Here is an 18,178-nt window from a genome sequence, read left to right as displayed (position 1 = left end):
CTTAACAGGGACATGGATCTAACACTGAGGTGGTTGAGCTTGCAGCTCTAATATCCTATCTCCTTCCTCCATACTAATGGGTACAAATTTAGCCAGCTCTAAACCAGCTCTGGTACCCCTGGAAAAAGCTACATCTGAGACTGACATGTTTGACAGGCATGTGATACAGTTAAAGACCAGGTTACACTTAGTATTTCCATACTGGTTCTGTAAATCTGAATCCATGCACTAAATGGATTTATTATTGATGGCTTTATACACAAGGAAATAAAAGATGTTTCTGTCCAAGGTTGTTACTCCTTTTTTCCAACATTAGCTACACATTGAACAGTAATTAATTGATTGGTATTGCCAGGGAAACCCTCAAATATGTGCTTCCTTTCCAGATCCAATTATGCAGCTCTGTCTTCACTCTGACAAGCTTCATATTCTAATTGGACAACACCTAGGCTGGGGTGTCAATTTTTGGCCAGCAGGGGGCTCCCTGCTACTTTTGGAGCATATAATACTTTTGCTCTCTCTTCCCCACCACCCCTATATATATATTTTTTCCTTTTCTGACAGGTTGTGAAAGCTGTTTTTCTATCTTCCTGGCCCCACGTCTCTCAATGGAGAGCAATTGTGATGAATCTGATGGTCCACAGGGAAGGATTGATCTGCTCCAGGAAAGTGGGGAGGTAGATTTGGGGGTTGCCCATGAGATATAACAAAAAGCAGGAAGCTGTCAAATTTTTACTGGTATTTGTGTAAGAGATCACCTACAAGCGAAAGGGTAAGTGATGGCTTGAATAAAATATGAGAAATTGGTTTCAGATCAAAGGTGCACTTTGTTGGCAGCCAGCAGAGGAGCTCATTAGTTGTAAACTCCAAACTTAGCTCAGCATATATTGGCATGATACTAATTTGGAAAACAAAAGCCCATAATTGGAATTATGGTTTCTCCCTATAGTTATAAGGCATCCAGTTTCATGCTCCTTCGTACTCCTTCAGGTGAAATTGGAACTCTGGCTTGTTTAAAGTATGATTTAAAAACATAGCCAGCATCTGAAATTATGCCAGAATTAAGTTTGATTGTAAATAGGACTTTCCTTCCCGAATTTAGAAATTGAGAGTGGACTGCATATATTTATGCACTGGATAGAAAAACCTATCACTCTCTTGTCCTTCATCGTAGGACATACACAAAGTAGTGACAAGATGGGGGGAGAATGTGAACATGTGAATCCGATCCAATTGATTTTCATAGAAATTCATATATGTTTTGTATACTATATTAGTATTCCTTCCTTTATATGCCCTTTATAAACAGTTTTCACATAGCCTAGCAATTGCAAGGAAACACTTCTTTCTATCATGCATCAGATTCCAATCAGTACTCTAAGTGGATTAGAGGATAATTAATGGTTCCATCATAACAATAAAATACTGAATAATCAGAGACATTCCACTGGCTTCTCCTAGTGCTACTTTGTGAAATTGGCAAAGATTTACTCTATTTCCCTTCCTTCCCATTTTTGGCTTTGCTGATGCTAGAATAAATGTATAGGTAGGCAAGCCAATGAAATCGGGGAGAGAAATATTTGAAAGCTACTCTTTTTTTTACCTTAGAACTTCTTGTTGGATAAGTTAAAGAAACAAATCCTTTGGTGTTTGATATCATCAGTGTACAATTTATAAAGATTGTGGAGACGGCTGCTACTTAAATAAAAGGGTTTATCCCTGATCAGAAAAGAGAAAACTCTTTAGAGATCCTCAGCCTCCATAAGGGACTATTAAGGTACATCATTGACAATTTATAACCCTGTCTCTCTGACGGATATGTAATTAATCTTTTTTTGGACTGAATCCATTCATTGAATAATTGGTGGATTGCAACATTAGCTAACCAGAAAAAAACAAAAACCCAGACCTGAGTCTTTGACAAGCATATGTCGGGTGACTTCCAAGGATCCATCGTGTGGTTCAGGTGTGATGTTCAGGAGTTTGCAAAGGAGGGCATAAATATTCACGCTTTCAAATGGCTCCACCTCCAGGCCTTGCTTGAAAGCTGGTCCCACAGCTCGGAAGATGGTCTTCATATTCATAGCTTCGTTGTCAAAGCCGTGTTCCCCTTTATTGAACTGGACTTTCACTCTCTGAAAAAGAAGGGAAGGCTACAATTCATCGGGTGCCATTTGCCTTTTTGCTGAAATAACAGGATTTCCTCTCCCCGCCACCCCAGTGATTATCTGCCACTCAACTTTGATCTGTAATTAATAAAATTTTCCCAACAACAATTGGATGATAAAAATACAGAAATAGCAAATTAATAAATAAAAAGAGCATCGCTAATCTTTGTGTGCAATCCATTTAAGCAGGCGTTGCCTATTTTAACATTCTTATTTCTTGAACAACCCTGCACATAGAGTGATTGTAATGATAATAAAAAAGGGGATCTATTTGCAGTTAAATAGTTCATTCGTGCAAACTAGGAACTGTTGCATTTTCTTTAGTTGCACAACCCATATGCATGGCAGATAAGAGAGAGACAAAGATGGCAACTAAGTTACTTTGCTTGTGCTAGCCAGGGCAGAACTGGAGATAAGTTTTGCTGGGCTTTTGAACTTATTGGAAAACAAATGAGCAAGTGAATTGAAATTAGCTATGCCAGCTTTACTTTGGCTTGATTGATGGGTTCTGATTGAAAAATGGAATAGTTCTGGAGTTAGTAGGTCCAGAGCTGGTTTTGTTCCATCTCCTGAATATCTCACTGGGGGACATTTGATCTGCTCCCTCTGGCAGGAACACCTTTGGTAGAAAATTTCTGCTGGTCAAGTTATTTTTGAGAGAGAAAGCCAGTCAACTAGCCTGCTTGGCCACACTGATGGAATTCATCATTTCAAAATAGCAGCGCTCAGAAGGAAAATATGATTTCTGAGGATCCCCAAATTTGTGATGACTGGATTTAGCAGGATCCCCTTGGGCGCTGCAGTAATGATTAGCAAGACAATCCTATGTATGTTTCTTCAGGAATATATTCGATATGGGTTAGTTAGGATGCTTTTTTCAAATAAAGAGAAAAATAGTTGCAACTAGGAATATAGAGGCAAAACGTTTCCCAAAATCTCTTCCTGCATAAAATGTTGCATTTCCCAATGGATGCTTTACAAATCTATTGGCATTATGGTGTAATGCACAGAATTCCTAAGTAGCCTTGGCCATTGGGAATTCTGGCTCATTCCAAAACATTTGAATGATAGATGTTTTGGGAAGGCTGTCATAGAGTGTGACAAATATGCACAGGGTTGTCTGTGTTATATCACACAGCGAAGCGGCATGCTTTGACTAGCGCCATCCAAGATGGCAGAGATTGCTGTGCGAAAAATGCTGCAGAATAAAAGGAACCCCCATGGGATAATTCAAAGCAAAATGCCCTGGACTGATATTTTAGGTGACTCTTCTCCTGTGTCCTTCTTAAGAAGCTTCTTTTATGTTTACCAAACATGAAATGGAAAGCCTCACAAGTAAAGGGAGTTAAAGAGCCTGGCCTTAACAAGGTAGAGAGAATACTGTACCCCATGGATCACGTAGCCAGGGTCACTATACAACACAAGAGGTGTGACGCGAATATGGTTGGCATAATGGAACCTTTTGGGGAATTCCTCCTTCTTATAAACATGGAGCTTGGGGTGGGCATTTTTCAAGGCTTCATAAACTTGTTCTAATTTCCCAGGTTTGGGCAGCAGGAGGCCCTGTGGCCCATAATCAACCAGCTCAAACTGAATGTCCTGAAACGAGAAGTTTGCTACTTTGAGGAGGTGAATTTCATCCTTTTTGATGACCGTTTCCATGCCATGGTCAGAGGTGATGACTAAGTTAAGTACTGAGTTCAGGCCATGCTCTGCGATGCGCTGTCTCAAATAGCCCACTGTCCGATCAACCTGGCGGATCATATCTTTCCTCTGCTGAGATTCTGGGCCATATTTGTGTCCAGTAGAGTCGGGTTCCCCAAAGTACAGGCTCACAAAGTCAAGGTCATCTTCATGGAACCACTTCATGACTGTGTCCACATTCTGTCTCCACTCTGTTTCATTGTCATACTTGTGGAGGAGTTTCTCCACCTTCTTAACGTTCACTTCTTCTCCTTGGTAGGTGGCATTCCCTCCTGGGAAAAACAAGGAGGCAGCTTTCAAACCCTGGAATGAGAAGATCATAAACTTGTGAGTTGGCAAGACATTCCACAGGGCTACATGTTGATGTGCCCAAGGTTCACATGCTGGCTGGAGCCTTAGCTTGAACGTATTGCCAGAATGTGCTTACACCTCAAAAGAACTGAAGGGAGCAGTGTTTGTCATGGCAGACTTTTTCTTTTAAGGACCACATATACCTAGCTTTTGAAACAAACATTGCAGGATGCTAAAAAACCCAAATTCAGTGACATTGAAAAGAGAACTGATTCTATACAATCCCAAATTGTTTAAAAGATGTTTATCTAAAGAAGGCTTCCAGTCTTTCTTTGGATAAACATTTGTGTGTATGCTTTTTTTAGTGGACAGATATAAGTTGCTACATATTGAGATGAATGCAGGCCTTGACTTACAATCAGAGGTGGTATTCAGCAGGTTCTGACCAGTTCTGGAGAACTGGTAGTGGAAGTTTTGAGTAGTCTGGAGAACCGGCTAATACCACCTCTCACTGGCTCTGCCCCATCTATTCTCTGCCTCCTGAGTCCCAGCTGATTGGCTGGGTCTTCTTTTGTTGCCCTGGACAGGAGAACAGAGCTGGAAAGCAGGTTAGTGGAGTGGGGAGGGAATGGAGATTTTAGAGTATCCTTCCCCTGCCACGCCCACCAAGCCATGCCCACAGAACCGGCAATAAAAATTTTTTGAATCCTACCAATGCTTACAACCACAACTGAGTCTGGAATTTTAGTGATACGGTAAATTGTTACAGATATGAAGTCGCATTATCGTGCGGCAGACTCGATTTTACAACTGTTTTTACAAAGGTTGTTAAGTGAGTGATGGTGGTTGTTAAGTGAATCATATGTCATATGTATGAACCTAGCTTATCCAAGGGGTTTTTGTTTACCAAAAAGCAATGACAAATGTTGCAAAATATGATCACATGACCCTGCAATTGGTTGTAAGTGCGAGTTGTTTTCAAGCACCTGAAATGTGCAGCACTTGTTACTCCTCAGAAGGGTCATAAGTAACTTTTTTTGAGTCTATTGTAACTAATAATTATTAAGCAACTGGTCATAAGTTGAGGACTAACTGTACACAATATGTGTGTGTGTGTGTGTATACACACAATACACACACACACAGACACACACACATACATACATACCAGAGGTGGTATTCAGCAGGTTCTGACCAGTTCTGGAGAACTGATAGCGGAAATTTTGAGTAGTTCAGAGAACCAGCAAATATCACCTCCGACTGGAGATTTTACAGTATCCTTCCCCTGCCACGCCCACAGAACTGGTAGTAAAAAAACTTGAATCCCACCACTGATACATACATTTGAATTCGAAGAAAATCTGAGAATTACTAATTAATCAAAAGAGAAATAATAAACACGACTACGGCCCTTCCTAAAGTTGCCCTCCAGTACCAATATACACAGACACACACAGACACACCACCTCTCCCACACAATTGCTTTTAGTCTTTCAATTTTATTTTAGTGTCATTTTCCTTTTTTCCTTTTTTGGGGTTTTTTTTCCCCCACAAATTAATAGATTTTTTTGCAAACCTCCACAGACATATCTCAGAAAGTAAATTTATTTTCATTGCCCATTTTCTCAGGATCTGTTTTGAAGAACCAATTCTAAATTAATTAACTTCAACTGACAATTAGAACCCAATCTATCAATGGGGAGGAGGCCTTTCCCCAATATTTACAATGGTGTATCTGATTTTATTCTTCTTTTGGGTGTTTTAGATACGATGCTTAAGGCTGATTGCAAAATGAAGTCCCTAAGAACAGGGATGCACTTTTTTGAGTGACACATTGAATGAGAAGACTTCTTGCTATGATTTTGAACTTACCTGTCTCTGTGCTGTGATCCAGATGGGGAGGCTTCCATTGTCCCACCAATCAGACCTCCGCTGGGTATGGTAATAAGGCAGTTTTTGTCCAGTGCTAGTGTTGAACCACATGTTGTGAATCACTCCATGGTTTTCAATATACTTTCCTACCAGAAGAGAGAGAAGCTTGACATTAGTTTAATCTGTATGTTGCATGAACGTCTGGATACTTGGCCTTGATGGGTAAGGCCAATGGTAGGATTCAAATAATTTAACAACCGGTTATCTGTCCTAATTATTTCTTCCAACCAAACTGCTCAGAAACTTAACAACCAGTTCTCCTGAAGTGGTGCAAACTGGCTGAATCCCACCACTGGGTAAGGCTATCACAGAAAGGCCACCAGCCCAATTCCTTTCCTGTTCCTGAGAACAGCATTAGGCCACAGTTACCAGAGACCTCATCCATGGAACCACCACTGTCTAAGAAACTGCAGCATTTTCCTAGTTTGTTGCAAGGATAATTCAGTGGTGGCTCCTTGCTTTTCTGACTGGACGAAGGACCTAAATAGAACTTCCTTGATCAGGTTAGCAGACAAAATGTTAAAAAGGTATGATATTTATATAGTTATTTACCAAGCACATCTAAATTATATTAAAGTCACCAAAATATCTTTACTACCCCCAGGGCATGTCACAAAGTTTGAGCACCCCTAATGTTTGGAAACTGAAAGTTGAAAAATTTGACCTGCCCTATTAGTCACCACAGTTCAGGCTATTCTTCTAATGCCCCATTATCCCCATGAAATGAGCGCTTTGGCACTGCCAGGATGGAGGGAGTTTTGGGCAAGATGCCTTATGGACCCCCTCCACATTTCTGGGAATCTCCTTTGCCATTTTCCCTTTTGAAACATTTTGTTCTATTGCTCCCTCTTTTCACCCCTGAAAGGGTTTTGGAGGGAATTAAGAAAGAGCAGGGCAAAAAGACAAAACAAAAAGACAGACAAAAAAGAAAGAAAGAAAGAAGGAAGGAAAGAAAGAAAGAAAGAAAGAAAGAAAGAAAGAAAGAAAGAAAGAAAGAAAGAAAAGGAAAGAAAGAAGGAAGGAAGGAAAGAAAGAAAGAAAGAAAGAAAGAAAGAAAGAAAGAAAGAAAGAAAGAAAGAAAGAAAGAAAAAGAAAAAAGTGGTCTTTTACATAGTGGGGTCCTAGACCTGTATCTGATAATATAGACCTAGTGGAACTACCGGCCCTCTTCATTTCAGCCCTTGCTCTCTCTTTCTCTGTTTCTTCTACTGAAATTTTTCTTTGACTTCTGTTAGTGCCTGGCACCTCTCTCTCCTATATCTGTTCAGCTATGGCAATGACCTCTCTTTAGAGATAGATGTCAGACAATCTGTAGAGATGTTGTCACCCTTGGACTCCCACACAGAAATGTCTTGGATAGTCAAATAGTCTTTTACAAATCCAGAAAAATGCCTCCAGCCTCCTTTCTGGTCTTCTGGAAACATGCAGCATGTGGTTTCCTCTTCTTCCATCCACTCACCTAACCTTCCCAGTTTTTGTCTATTGATTCCTAAGAATTCCACTCCTGCAATTCTTTAGTAAGATAAAAAAAATCAGGTGATGGACCATGAAGCCTTTGCTAGATAATACGGCAAGTGAGCCAGGGAAATTGTGTCTTAGTTATAATGCCATTGAGGCTTCAGCTTTCTCCAAATACAGGCACTGATCTAAAATAGTCTCTTTTAATTATAAAAAGTAAAGACTCCCTTAAGTCAAGTTGGATTTCAAGTGACTTGATTTATTGATTTGTTTAATATACTGCCTTTCCTCTATAAGCTTAAGATGGCATATATACTGCATTCCTTCCTTCTGTATAATACCTGCTCATGTACTTTCCTTGGCAGTTATTCAGAAATGGTGTGCCATTGCCTTCTTCTAAGAAAATCTATGACTTTCCAGTGTAGGTTGCCACTCCAAGATCTTCTGACGGCCTTAACTCTGGTTCAATTTGTTTCAACTCTGCTTATTTCTGGTTAACCAAGCTCAGCTAGTTGCGCACCATCATTGCTTTAAGGATTCTAATCATGCCTTTGTTTCAGTGGGAAACATTTAGATGAAGGTTCCGTTTTGCCCATCAGCTACAATTGCCAGAATCCCAAAGGTGCTTTTTCAGGAGGCAACTGGGCTTTCTTATTTTTTTCTTTTGAAGACACTTCGTTTCTCATCCAAGAAGCTTCTTCAGCTCTGACAGGATAGTGGAAGCTTCTTGGATCATGTCTTCAAAAGTCCTGTTGCCTCCTGAAAAAGAATCTTTGGGACAACCATGACTTCGATGACTGACAATCTCTACAGACAATTGTTTAATAAAAGAACGTTAAAAAATTATATGATATTTCCTACAAAAAGTGTAGCACCTCAAAAGCTGACCCATAAGTAGATCTAGAAAGGTTAAAGTTTGGAAGCACTCTAAAGGGAACAAATGAAGTGCTACACTAAGTGCCACTGAGCTTAAGAGCAATTTGTGCAGTGTCTTAAAGTATTAATTTGCAGCAGAGTCATTGTATTTTTATTATGAGTATGATGGCACATTCCCTCAGTGTGAAAATAATGGGCAAAACAATTCCTATAGCAAGAACTAATAACTTGTATTTTCCAATGCTACTACATTATTATCACTATTTGAAAGTCTAGATAATTCAATTTTTTCCCCAGTGCTTTTATGAATGGCCGGAGCTGACAATAAAATTTGTGTCAACTAGCTGTGATCTTCAGGAACGTGGGTGAGTTTGGGGGATGGAGCTGTGCTGAGAGATCAAACTGTTATCAAAATAACCCCCCAAGAGTTAAATTGCCAATGTTTCAATACAAACATGACGAAGATTCACATGATGAAACATGCTTCTATTTTCTTACTGATGAAACATGAGCAGCATGCTCATTGCATCTTGATTCAAATCTAGCTAGGTCACTGAGAATTAAGTAAGACCTGTGCTGGATATTATAGCTTTTATATTATAGATATTATAGCAGTTTTTACTTGTTTGGGGGGCTTGGGGTTAAGGATGAGAATGACAAATGCTCCCATTCCCACTTTTAACACCATAAGCTAAAAAAAGGTACCATAAACAAACAGTGCTATTCCTCCCCAGTGACACATCTATTTGAGATTCCCATGATTTCCCTACTGCTTCCCCTCCACCTTTCGATCCCATGCCCCCCCGCTTCCAGAGTGCAACACTCACCTGTGAGCAAAGTGTAGTGGCTGGGGCTTGTCTGGGTGACAAAGGGGGGAGTGAGGTAGCGTGCCTTCACCCCATCTCTGGCCATGGCTTCTAGATTGGGGGTGTCCACATCCTGATCATAATTCCACCGAAAGCCATCAAAAGAAACAAGTAGAAGCTTGTTCCGGCTTCTTGTCTCTTGTGGTGTCCCTTGTAGTGGGGCACAGGCTGTCAAGGAAAGCAAGGTACCCAGGAAAGCCAGGAACACAAACATCTTTCTGAGTGAGCAAGAGGGGGAAAGAAACAAACACCTCAGAAACTGGCATAACATGGCAGGGTCTCAAGTTCAAAGTCCTATATCTGATCCACTCCCTGTTCTTGGCTTTAGGACAACTTCCTGCTGCGGTTTAAAGGGCTCATCCTATACATTTTATTTTTCTCTCTGTGTGAGAGACTGAGGCTTGACTAGAGGTGGCATTCAGCAGGTTCTGACCAGTTCTGGAGAACTGGTAGTGGAAATTTTGAGTAGTTCGGAGAACCGGCAAATCCCACCTCTGACTGGTCCCACGCTCACCTATTCTCTGCCTCCCGAGTCCCAGCTGATTGGCTGGGTCTTCTTTTGTTGCCCTGCACAGGAGAACAAAGCTGGAAAGCAGGTTAGTGGGATGGGGAGAGAATGGGGATTTTACAGTATCCTTCCCCTGCCATGCCCACCAAGCCACGCCATGCCCACCAAGCCAATGCCCACAGAACCAGTAGTAAAATTTCCCCTCTGGACTTGACATTAAATTATTTCCCTCTTCAAGCTCATTGTTATCTAATTCCATTTACTCACCTACATGATACGTACGTAACCTCTATGATCAAGTGCGACAGGTGTGTACTGAGCACTGAAAGAGTTGCTGGTTGTATGCTTGGATAAAAAAATAGAAAGTGGAGTGGAATCGGTACTGTATGATAGGAGATAACCAGACATCCAAAAAGAAAAAAAAATCTTGGCTATAACGGTATACATATATTTTCTTACTGTATCACTAAATCCACAATGAATAGAAGAATCTATGATGAATAGGAGAAGCATATATTTGAATTATTTCTTAGTGTGTTAATTCAATAAATAAGAGACAAAGACAGCAGCACATTAGAGGTGACCAAAGTTTACATTTCGCACTATATGCAGTGAAATCACGAAATTTGGACTGTTCTGCTGAGTTCATATTCTTTAGTTCTCCCCCCAATAAAATGCCCCTTCATACAGTAAGCTAGGATATCAGTAAGAGTACTGTGCTAAACCCTACTTCCTATGCTAGTTTATCAAGTGCAAGAAGCTTTTTATATAGGGAGGAAATATTTTAAAATATTAACAATGCATTTCTTATATTTCAGATTAGAACAATAGTAAGATCTGTGCTATGCAATTCAGTAGCTGAAGTGGGTGGGAGTTTAGCTGTCAGCAGAATCTCAAAAGCATATGAAAAATGAATACAACAAACATGTGGAACTCCATAGAAAAACTTAGAATTATAAATATAATGCACTTATAATCATATTTACACCTATTCTATAGAATTTACTAAAGGTAGTGTTACAAATCTTAGAAGGTAGAGTTTGATCCCCTAAAAAGAAGCTTGGTATACAGAAATCAACCCAAGTGTTTTAGGGTCAATATTTTAATACAGCTTGTATGTATAATCAGAGGTCAATTGTTGCAGAAATTTGTGGCTGAGAAGACATGGATGGGAGATGTCAAGGTTGATTTGCTGGAGAAGTCATCAGAAATGTAGATAATGGAACAGTCCTATTCTGGTTAAAAGGGAAATGTTGAAATGCATTAAAATGAGAAAATCTAAAATGCTTGCAGGACCATCTGTCCATAATATTGTCCATGTGAACAAATCATACATGCTAAAACTAAACACACAAACACACACAAAGGAAAAGCAACCCATTATATATTTTGGTTTCCAATTTGATAACTTGAGGATTTCTAAAGGCACAACCACATTGCAATTTTAAATTCTACACATCGTGCTCATGGCAGTTTAAATTTGACATTTTTAAAAAACTACCTATTTGAACTGATACTCTTTAGCAGCAACTTGTATAGTATTCAGTCCAGACTGTGGGCTGTCATAGTCCCCCATTCAACAATTCCCCCTACTGCTACGCCCTCTGATAATTCTCTTTTCATCTTAATGGATACTATTTAGCAGCAACTTGTATAGTATTCAGTCCTATATTAATTAATTAATTCATGAATACATATATACATACGCTTTTATGTATGCATCTGTGTGTTTGCATAGAATGAATTAAATTAGGTACAGGGTACATGGCTTTGTCTTCAAATCCATTCTTCCCTCTTTATCAAGGCTTTAATAGCAATATCACATCGACTTATATGCTGCTTCATTGTGCTTTACATCCCTCTCTAAGAGGTTTACAGAGCCAGTCTATTGCCCCACCCCAACAATCTGGGTCCTCATTTTATTGACTTCAGAAGGATGGAAGGCTGAGTCAACCTTGAGCCGTGGGAATCGAACTGCTGGCAGTGGAAGGCAGAGTTAGTCTGCAATATGCATTCTAACCGCTGCGCCACCAGGGCTCCTGAGTCAGTGCGGTGAAGGAGCACAGGTTTGACACATAGGAAATGTTAGATTCAATCTTGACACCTCCGGTTAGGCCTAGAAAACTCCCACCTGAATCTCTGGTTAGAGTTAACAATATTGGGTCAGAGGAATCCAAGGCTTGATTTAATATACTACAATTTCCTTCTGTTCAACATAATAGTGCTGCATGCAAGATCCTGTAACAAACACAATTACACACAGAGACTCCAGATCAGTACAAGCAATCACCAAGAAGACAGAACATCAGGAGTGCCAGGCCAATCTCTAATGGCGGCATCCTCGGTTGACTCATGTTTAGATAGCTCAATAGTCACAAGCTCAGGTTATGGTTTGTTTGTTTATTTATTTAGATTTACTGGCCACCCAACACCAGTGGACTCCGGGCAATGTATAAAACTAGAGAAAACATAAAAACAGCTAAAAACATTAAATCAAATAGAAACCCAGACTAAAACCATGTAAAAGACAGCAAAATCATCAGGAGAAAACTAGGCCATCAATCAAACAATAAACATCGACTCCAGACCTGGGATCAGAGCCATGGTTGTATATGTGAATGATACTTTACAGCATGGGTCCCCAACCCCGATCTGCGGACTGACACCAGTCCATGGCATGCCAGCAATCGGAGCACACAAACAAGCAAAGCCCCATCTGCAGGATGCAGGCAGCATGTGAAACCACGCCCCCTCCGGTCCGTGGAAGGACCTCTCTCCACAGTTCCTGGTGCCCAAAAGGTTGTGGGCTGCTGTTTTACAGATCCCATGCTATATTTAGGTATTTCACATCCTTGCATCCACCTATGGTTTCATACTCAGTATTTTTCAACGAAACCAGATTATACATTCTTTAAGGAATGATCACGCATAGATCCAGGTGATTTACATGTATGTGTCAAGCCGGACAGATGCAATCTTTATTCTATTGTGGAAGAAGGGCAATTGATTCAGATGGGTTTCCATGATCGATCTGCATTGATGAACACAACTATCACTGGAAGCGTTTAATTCAGAAAATTGAGTAGCATGGCCATATTTGTGGGGCAAGCCTGCAAATACTGGTGGCATCTTGGAGGGTGAAAATTCCCATCAGCACGGTTTTGTTGAGATGCACAACCTTCTCAGATGTGTCATTTCCCTGGCCCGGAGGCCTGTGGAGCAGGCAACTCATCCATCTGTTGGCTTATAGACCTGCCTGAGACAGGCATGACCTGACCTTCAACGTGGCGGAATTTTATTATGTCGACTCTCCACTTTATCAATTGCCCTGGCTTTTTATGACTTCTCTTGGGTTTTATCACTGCTGCTGACTCATCTTCCAATGAAAATGGGAATTAATATTTTAAAGGACTTATGTCATGTTGTTCCCCAGAGGCTCCATGCTATCGACCTTGGTGCTTTCCTTCTGCCCCTTACTCTTTGCTTGTCTCTGTCTCTCTGTCTCTCTCTGTCTCTCTCTCTTTCTCTCTCTCTCTCTCTCTCTGTGTGTGTGTGTGTGTGTGTGCATACACTCACGTATGTGAAGTTTATTAAGCTGCAAGGCGGCTTGCCTGCTTTCCTTGTTCATGCTGTTGTGAGAAGGAAAGCAAATGATATCAGCTTAATTGGATATTTTGTATGCATTTTCCCTTGGAAGCTTTAGAAGGACCAGGCCATACTGTCGATATTTAAATCTTTTTTTTCCTTCTTTCCACAGATGATTAAGTTCCTAACTCAATCTCCCATAGATCCTGTTTTTTATCCCCATGAACACTTTTTGCCTTTTACAGTTCATCTGGATGAGGCTCTGTTATGTCACAGAACATATGCTGTGGCTGCCAACATACTTTGATTGTTCCTGATCGCACAAGGAGATTATTGAGTGTTTTATCAAATCAGACATCTGATATCCTTTCCTCTTTTAATGCTCTTCTCAGCATTCAGCAGGTTGCCTTTCAATAAAGTCACCAAGCAGCTTGTTTTCCCCCATCTCTCCAGGATCCAGTCATTCTTTATTGTAGCTACTGTTAAAATGACTATGTTTGGCAGGAATGGGAGAAGTAGAAGGAGGGGAAGACGACGAACAAAGTGGATTTCACTGAAATATCCCCGAAAAGCTGCACATCGGCACTGGAGACAAATCATGATGGAAGGCATTTGTTTACACAGTCCCCAGCAGTCTGGCCCAACTCAATGATGCCTAACTATCACATTTCTGGTACCTGGTTACCTATAATAGCTACCTATAATACCTATCTACCTACTTTACCAACTTATGGCAACATAATAAGATAGACTATTCTTTGCTGATAGTATTGCACTGTATTTCCCTCTTGTAGTAGTCTTTATAGCTTTGAATATTCTACACAAGAAGAGAACAGGAATATGAACAGGAAGTTTTCTTCCAGATGAAATTTAGCACAGAGGTAAATCTGCATTGAATGGCATCCCTGAATCTTTACTTCCAAAGGTATCCATCTCTTAATCCTTGATCCATTATTTTAGCCATCCAAATGTGGAGCTTTTCAGGTGCTTGATATACACTCACCCTCTTTCCCAGGCAGCATGGCTGGTAATGCCCAATTAGAGAAGCACTCGTAGTCCCTCTTTCCTTCCCTTTACATACTTTCCAATTTTCCATACTTTTTCCCCATGACATTTTATGATCCTGATATCTGGAGGGCCATCTTTGCCCAGGCAGTTCACAGGTCCAGTAGCACAGCCAAGAATGAACCTTGAATTCAATGTTCTGGCTATCACAGGGTTCAGAGAACACATGATTACCCAATTAATGACTGATGGTGGGATAATGGCCAAACAGGCCCAGAACCAGGATCTGGATATGCCAGGGTCTTCTGAAGATAATATGACTTGTTGCAGCATCTTTTTAAAACATCATTATTTTAATTGTTTAAATGGTTTTAGTCTGAAACAAGGGGTTTAGACAGGTTCGTGATAATGTATGTTCCCTGCACTAGATAATATATTAAACACACACACAGATACACATAGGCACACACACACACACACACACACACACTTACTTTTCTACAACATAGCAAAGTATGTTTCCAATGAATTTGTTTAGCACTAGAGCAACAGCTCTAATTCCACATTAGTCCTGTGTCATACGGATCTGTGATTTAAGAGAATTTTAAAAAGAATGAGGAATGGAAATGTGTGTGCCATACAACCTGTTCTCCTTGTGTGCAGTAGAAGATATTGCATGGCCAGTACAGAAGCAAGAGTGCCAGGCCAATCTCTATTTGGAAATCAGTCAAGGCAGTGTCTCATCTTCAAACTAACTAGCAAATATTTGGAACTGCCAGTTCTATCCCTCCATTTTCCTGCCAACCTGCATATTTTTTTTATCAAAGCTATCCCAGGAGCACCATAACTGTTATTCTTTTGACCTTTGGATCTCCCCATTCCCAATCCAATCCACTGCTGATAGCCAGGATTAACTTGAAGTCAGCCTGCCCTTGTCTCGGTTTCTTTGGTGCATGGGACATGCTGAATTGGAGTGATGGAAAATTGTAGTCCAATACATTTGGGAAATCATTGTTTAGTGAAGGCTAACCTAAGTTAGTTCACAACGAGTCTAAGGACAGCAACAGAAATTATAAGGCTCAGAGTTGTCAGTGTTTAAATCATTTCTCTATACTTCCTAACTCTATTTGCATGACTTGAAGTGCCAGCACTACATGTGATCTTTGAAAATCTGCAGCATGTAACACTCCTCCAAAATGGTTGTCTGTGACAGAGAATTGATTATTTATATCATCTGTTTGTCTGTCTGACTCTCCATCCCTCCACGTGTGTGTGTGTGTGTGTGTGTGTGTGTGTGTGTGTGTGTGTGTGTGTGTGTGTATAAACTTGCCAAAATATGTATGTCTTCAAACTTGGCAAGTTTAAGACTTGTGGACTTCAATTCCCAGAATTCCTGAGCTAACATGACTGGAGGAGGAACTCTGGGAGTTGAAGTCCACAAGTCTTAAAGCTGTCAAGTTATTTCTCCTTGAGGAGGGAGATTCTGGGCTTTGGGTGATTTGGTGTACAACCTAAAGTAGAGCTGATAAATATTTGCTGTGTAATGTACCCTATGGTCCTATAGGAACCATATTCAGTCATCTCTGAAAGATCCTAGGTTTCTTGAGGTAATGGACACTTGGCTACAATGTTCAACCATAAAAATGGCAATCTAATTAAACTCCAACAAGTCAACTGATCTTTGCATAGTCATCTTGAGAAAAACATGGAATTATATGAGGGAATGTGGTAGTTGAATTTATTCAGAACTGTTTTCTTTATTTAGCATCAACCTTATTCCTAGTGGCCTCTGTACCAGACCAGACTGGTTAAATCAGAGTCTATAACAAAACAAGTATTTGCCTGGGTATGCATGAAAAGGTAATAAAATAATTCAGCAGTACACTCCTGTCTCTTAGGTCAATCTTAATCAGCATAAAATAGAACCTGAGTTAATAATAACAAAGATCTGTTGAACCCCTTAAATATTAACATCTAGGACAAGTAAAAAAAACCCACCAGGGTAAACTTATAGAACAAAAGAATATCAAACTACCCAAAGTTATTGTGTTTTTGCTTCACAAACATTCCATTACATCTTTTGGGATGTTTGTTTCTGTCTTTTGATTTCCAGATGACAGTAAAAGCAAACCAAGAAATATGAGTATTTCTTCAAGCATAAAGTTTTTATCATACAAGTTTGAAGCCCAAGCCATTTTAGCAACTGCAGTAGAAAATGCATTTTCTTTGATATAGCAGTCCCCGGGTTAAGGATGCATTCTGTACCTTAGTCTATCTTTAATCAAGTTTGTATGTAAGTTGAAACCTGTATTTATGAACAGGCTTCCTAGTACTAAAAATGGTGGATGACATTCTCCTTACTTGAGCTGACTAATCACCAAAGCCACAAATGTTTTCCTGAACTGCTGAAAACTGCTGAAAAGAGTATATTAAAAAGTTGTAGCTTCAGAGGTTCCTGAAAACATTGCATGGCTTCAGCAGTTTGTCAACTCGAAGAAGGAAAATGCTAGCTGCCATTTTAGTAATAGGTAACCTGTTTGTAAGTACTAATTGTCCATAAGTCAGACATTCTTAACCTGGAGACTGCCTGTAACGAAGTATCAGAAATGTGTCCTGCATATGCCGACTAAAATGAATAGGAACTATATTTTTGCCTAGTCCTTTGCAATTTCGGGATTAGAAAAAGACCTGTTCCTTGAATATCAGCCCCCTTGCTGATCTTCCCCACTGCTAAAGTTTGTGGCTGGATTGGCAGTGGAGTTTCCCTAACTTAAATTCTTGGGAGATTTCAACTTGCCATTCTTGGGCACAGATCCAAAAGCAGCTGATAATTAGGGCTGAAAAAACCAACCTCCTTGTGAAAATGATGCATTTTGAAGAGAGAGATAAAGTACATGTTTCCAAAGGCATAGAGTGCAGGAGGAGAAGGTGACTAGTAGAGGGGGGTGGGCGTCCTTGGGCTGTTAAGGGTAATAGAAAAAGGGAAATAAGAGTTTCATAGGCAGAGGCATTCTAGGAAGTGAATCTGGATAGATAAATGCCAGAGGTAAACTGAACCACAGAACAGATTCTGGTTAAGTATGAAAGATATGTGAATGGTTCTATCTCATTGTCTGAGAAAAAGGAAAATCAATGTTTTGTCAGCACATTTTGGAGAGAGGTAGTCTCCTTGCCCGCCAATCTTTCATCATGGCTGCAAACATTTACAGTCTACATCCACACATGAAGGAGAAATGTTCTTTGTCACATAAACAGAGAGTCAGATACCCCAGCCATACCTGAGCTGGTGATAAAAAAAAAGTTTAATCCTTTAAAAAGTAGGGCAGAAGTTACTAGGTTTAGTTGGGATTACTATCTATCTAAATGTCCCTAATTGAAGTTTGCAACCTGCCAAGAAGTTGGAGTGCTCAGGAAATTGAAACAAGAATTTATGCTTGAAAAACAGCTATTTCTGTAGAAAGAGGTAAAACATTTAGTCAGCAATTGCCCTGAAGTAGTTTGAATTTAAGCTTTCATGGGTTGCTGTGTGGTAGAAAACCAAAGGATGCCTTTTAAATTTAAACAACACAGGATTTTCTATTTTCTCTTTTTAAAATAACTTTTGCTTTTATTCATCTCTTGAAATATTGGCTTACATTCTTAAAGAAGAGCTGGGATGTCTAGGTGAAGTGCCTCTACGCTGTTTGGCTTGAATATGAAATTTTTTCAAGTGTTGCATTTTTACTTTTTTAAAATCCTTGTAAAAGTAACATAAACTATGAGAATATTATCCCTCTCATACATTT

At 39.9% G+C, this 18,178-nt stretch overlaps 1 protein-coding gene across 1 annotated transcript; it reads right to left on the bottom strand.

The window, feature by feature from the left end:
* Nucleotides 1–1,877: 1,877 nt before the first annotated feature.
* Nucleotides 1,878–9,509, bottom strand: ENPP7 (ectonucleotide pyrophosphatase/phosphodiesterase 7). The gene is made up of 4 exons (XM_026701690.2): nt 9,257–9,509; nt 6,036–6,181; nt 3,555–4,175; nt 1,878–2,135 (listed from the first exon to the last, which is right to left on the bottom strand). The coding sequence occupies exons 1-4, from the start codon at nt 9,507–9,509 to the stop codon at nt 1,878–1,880; spliced, it is 1,278 nt and encodes a 425-aa protein (XP_026557475.2).
* Nucleotides 9,510–18,178: the final 8,669 nt, after the last annotated feature.

The sequence above is a fragment of the Pseudonaja textilis genome, chromosome 2, assembly GCF_049901715.1.
Source record: "Pseudonaja textilis isolate UNSWEBS1 chromosome 2, rPseTex1.2, whole genome shotgun sequence".
Lineage (NCBI taxonomy): Eukaryota > Metazoa > Chordata > Lepidosauria > Squamata > Elapidae > Pseudonaja > Pseudonaja textilis.
Note: the sequence above shows the minus strand (reverse complement) of the source record. Positions and strands in the feature narration are given on the sequence as shown.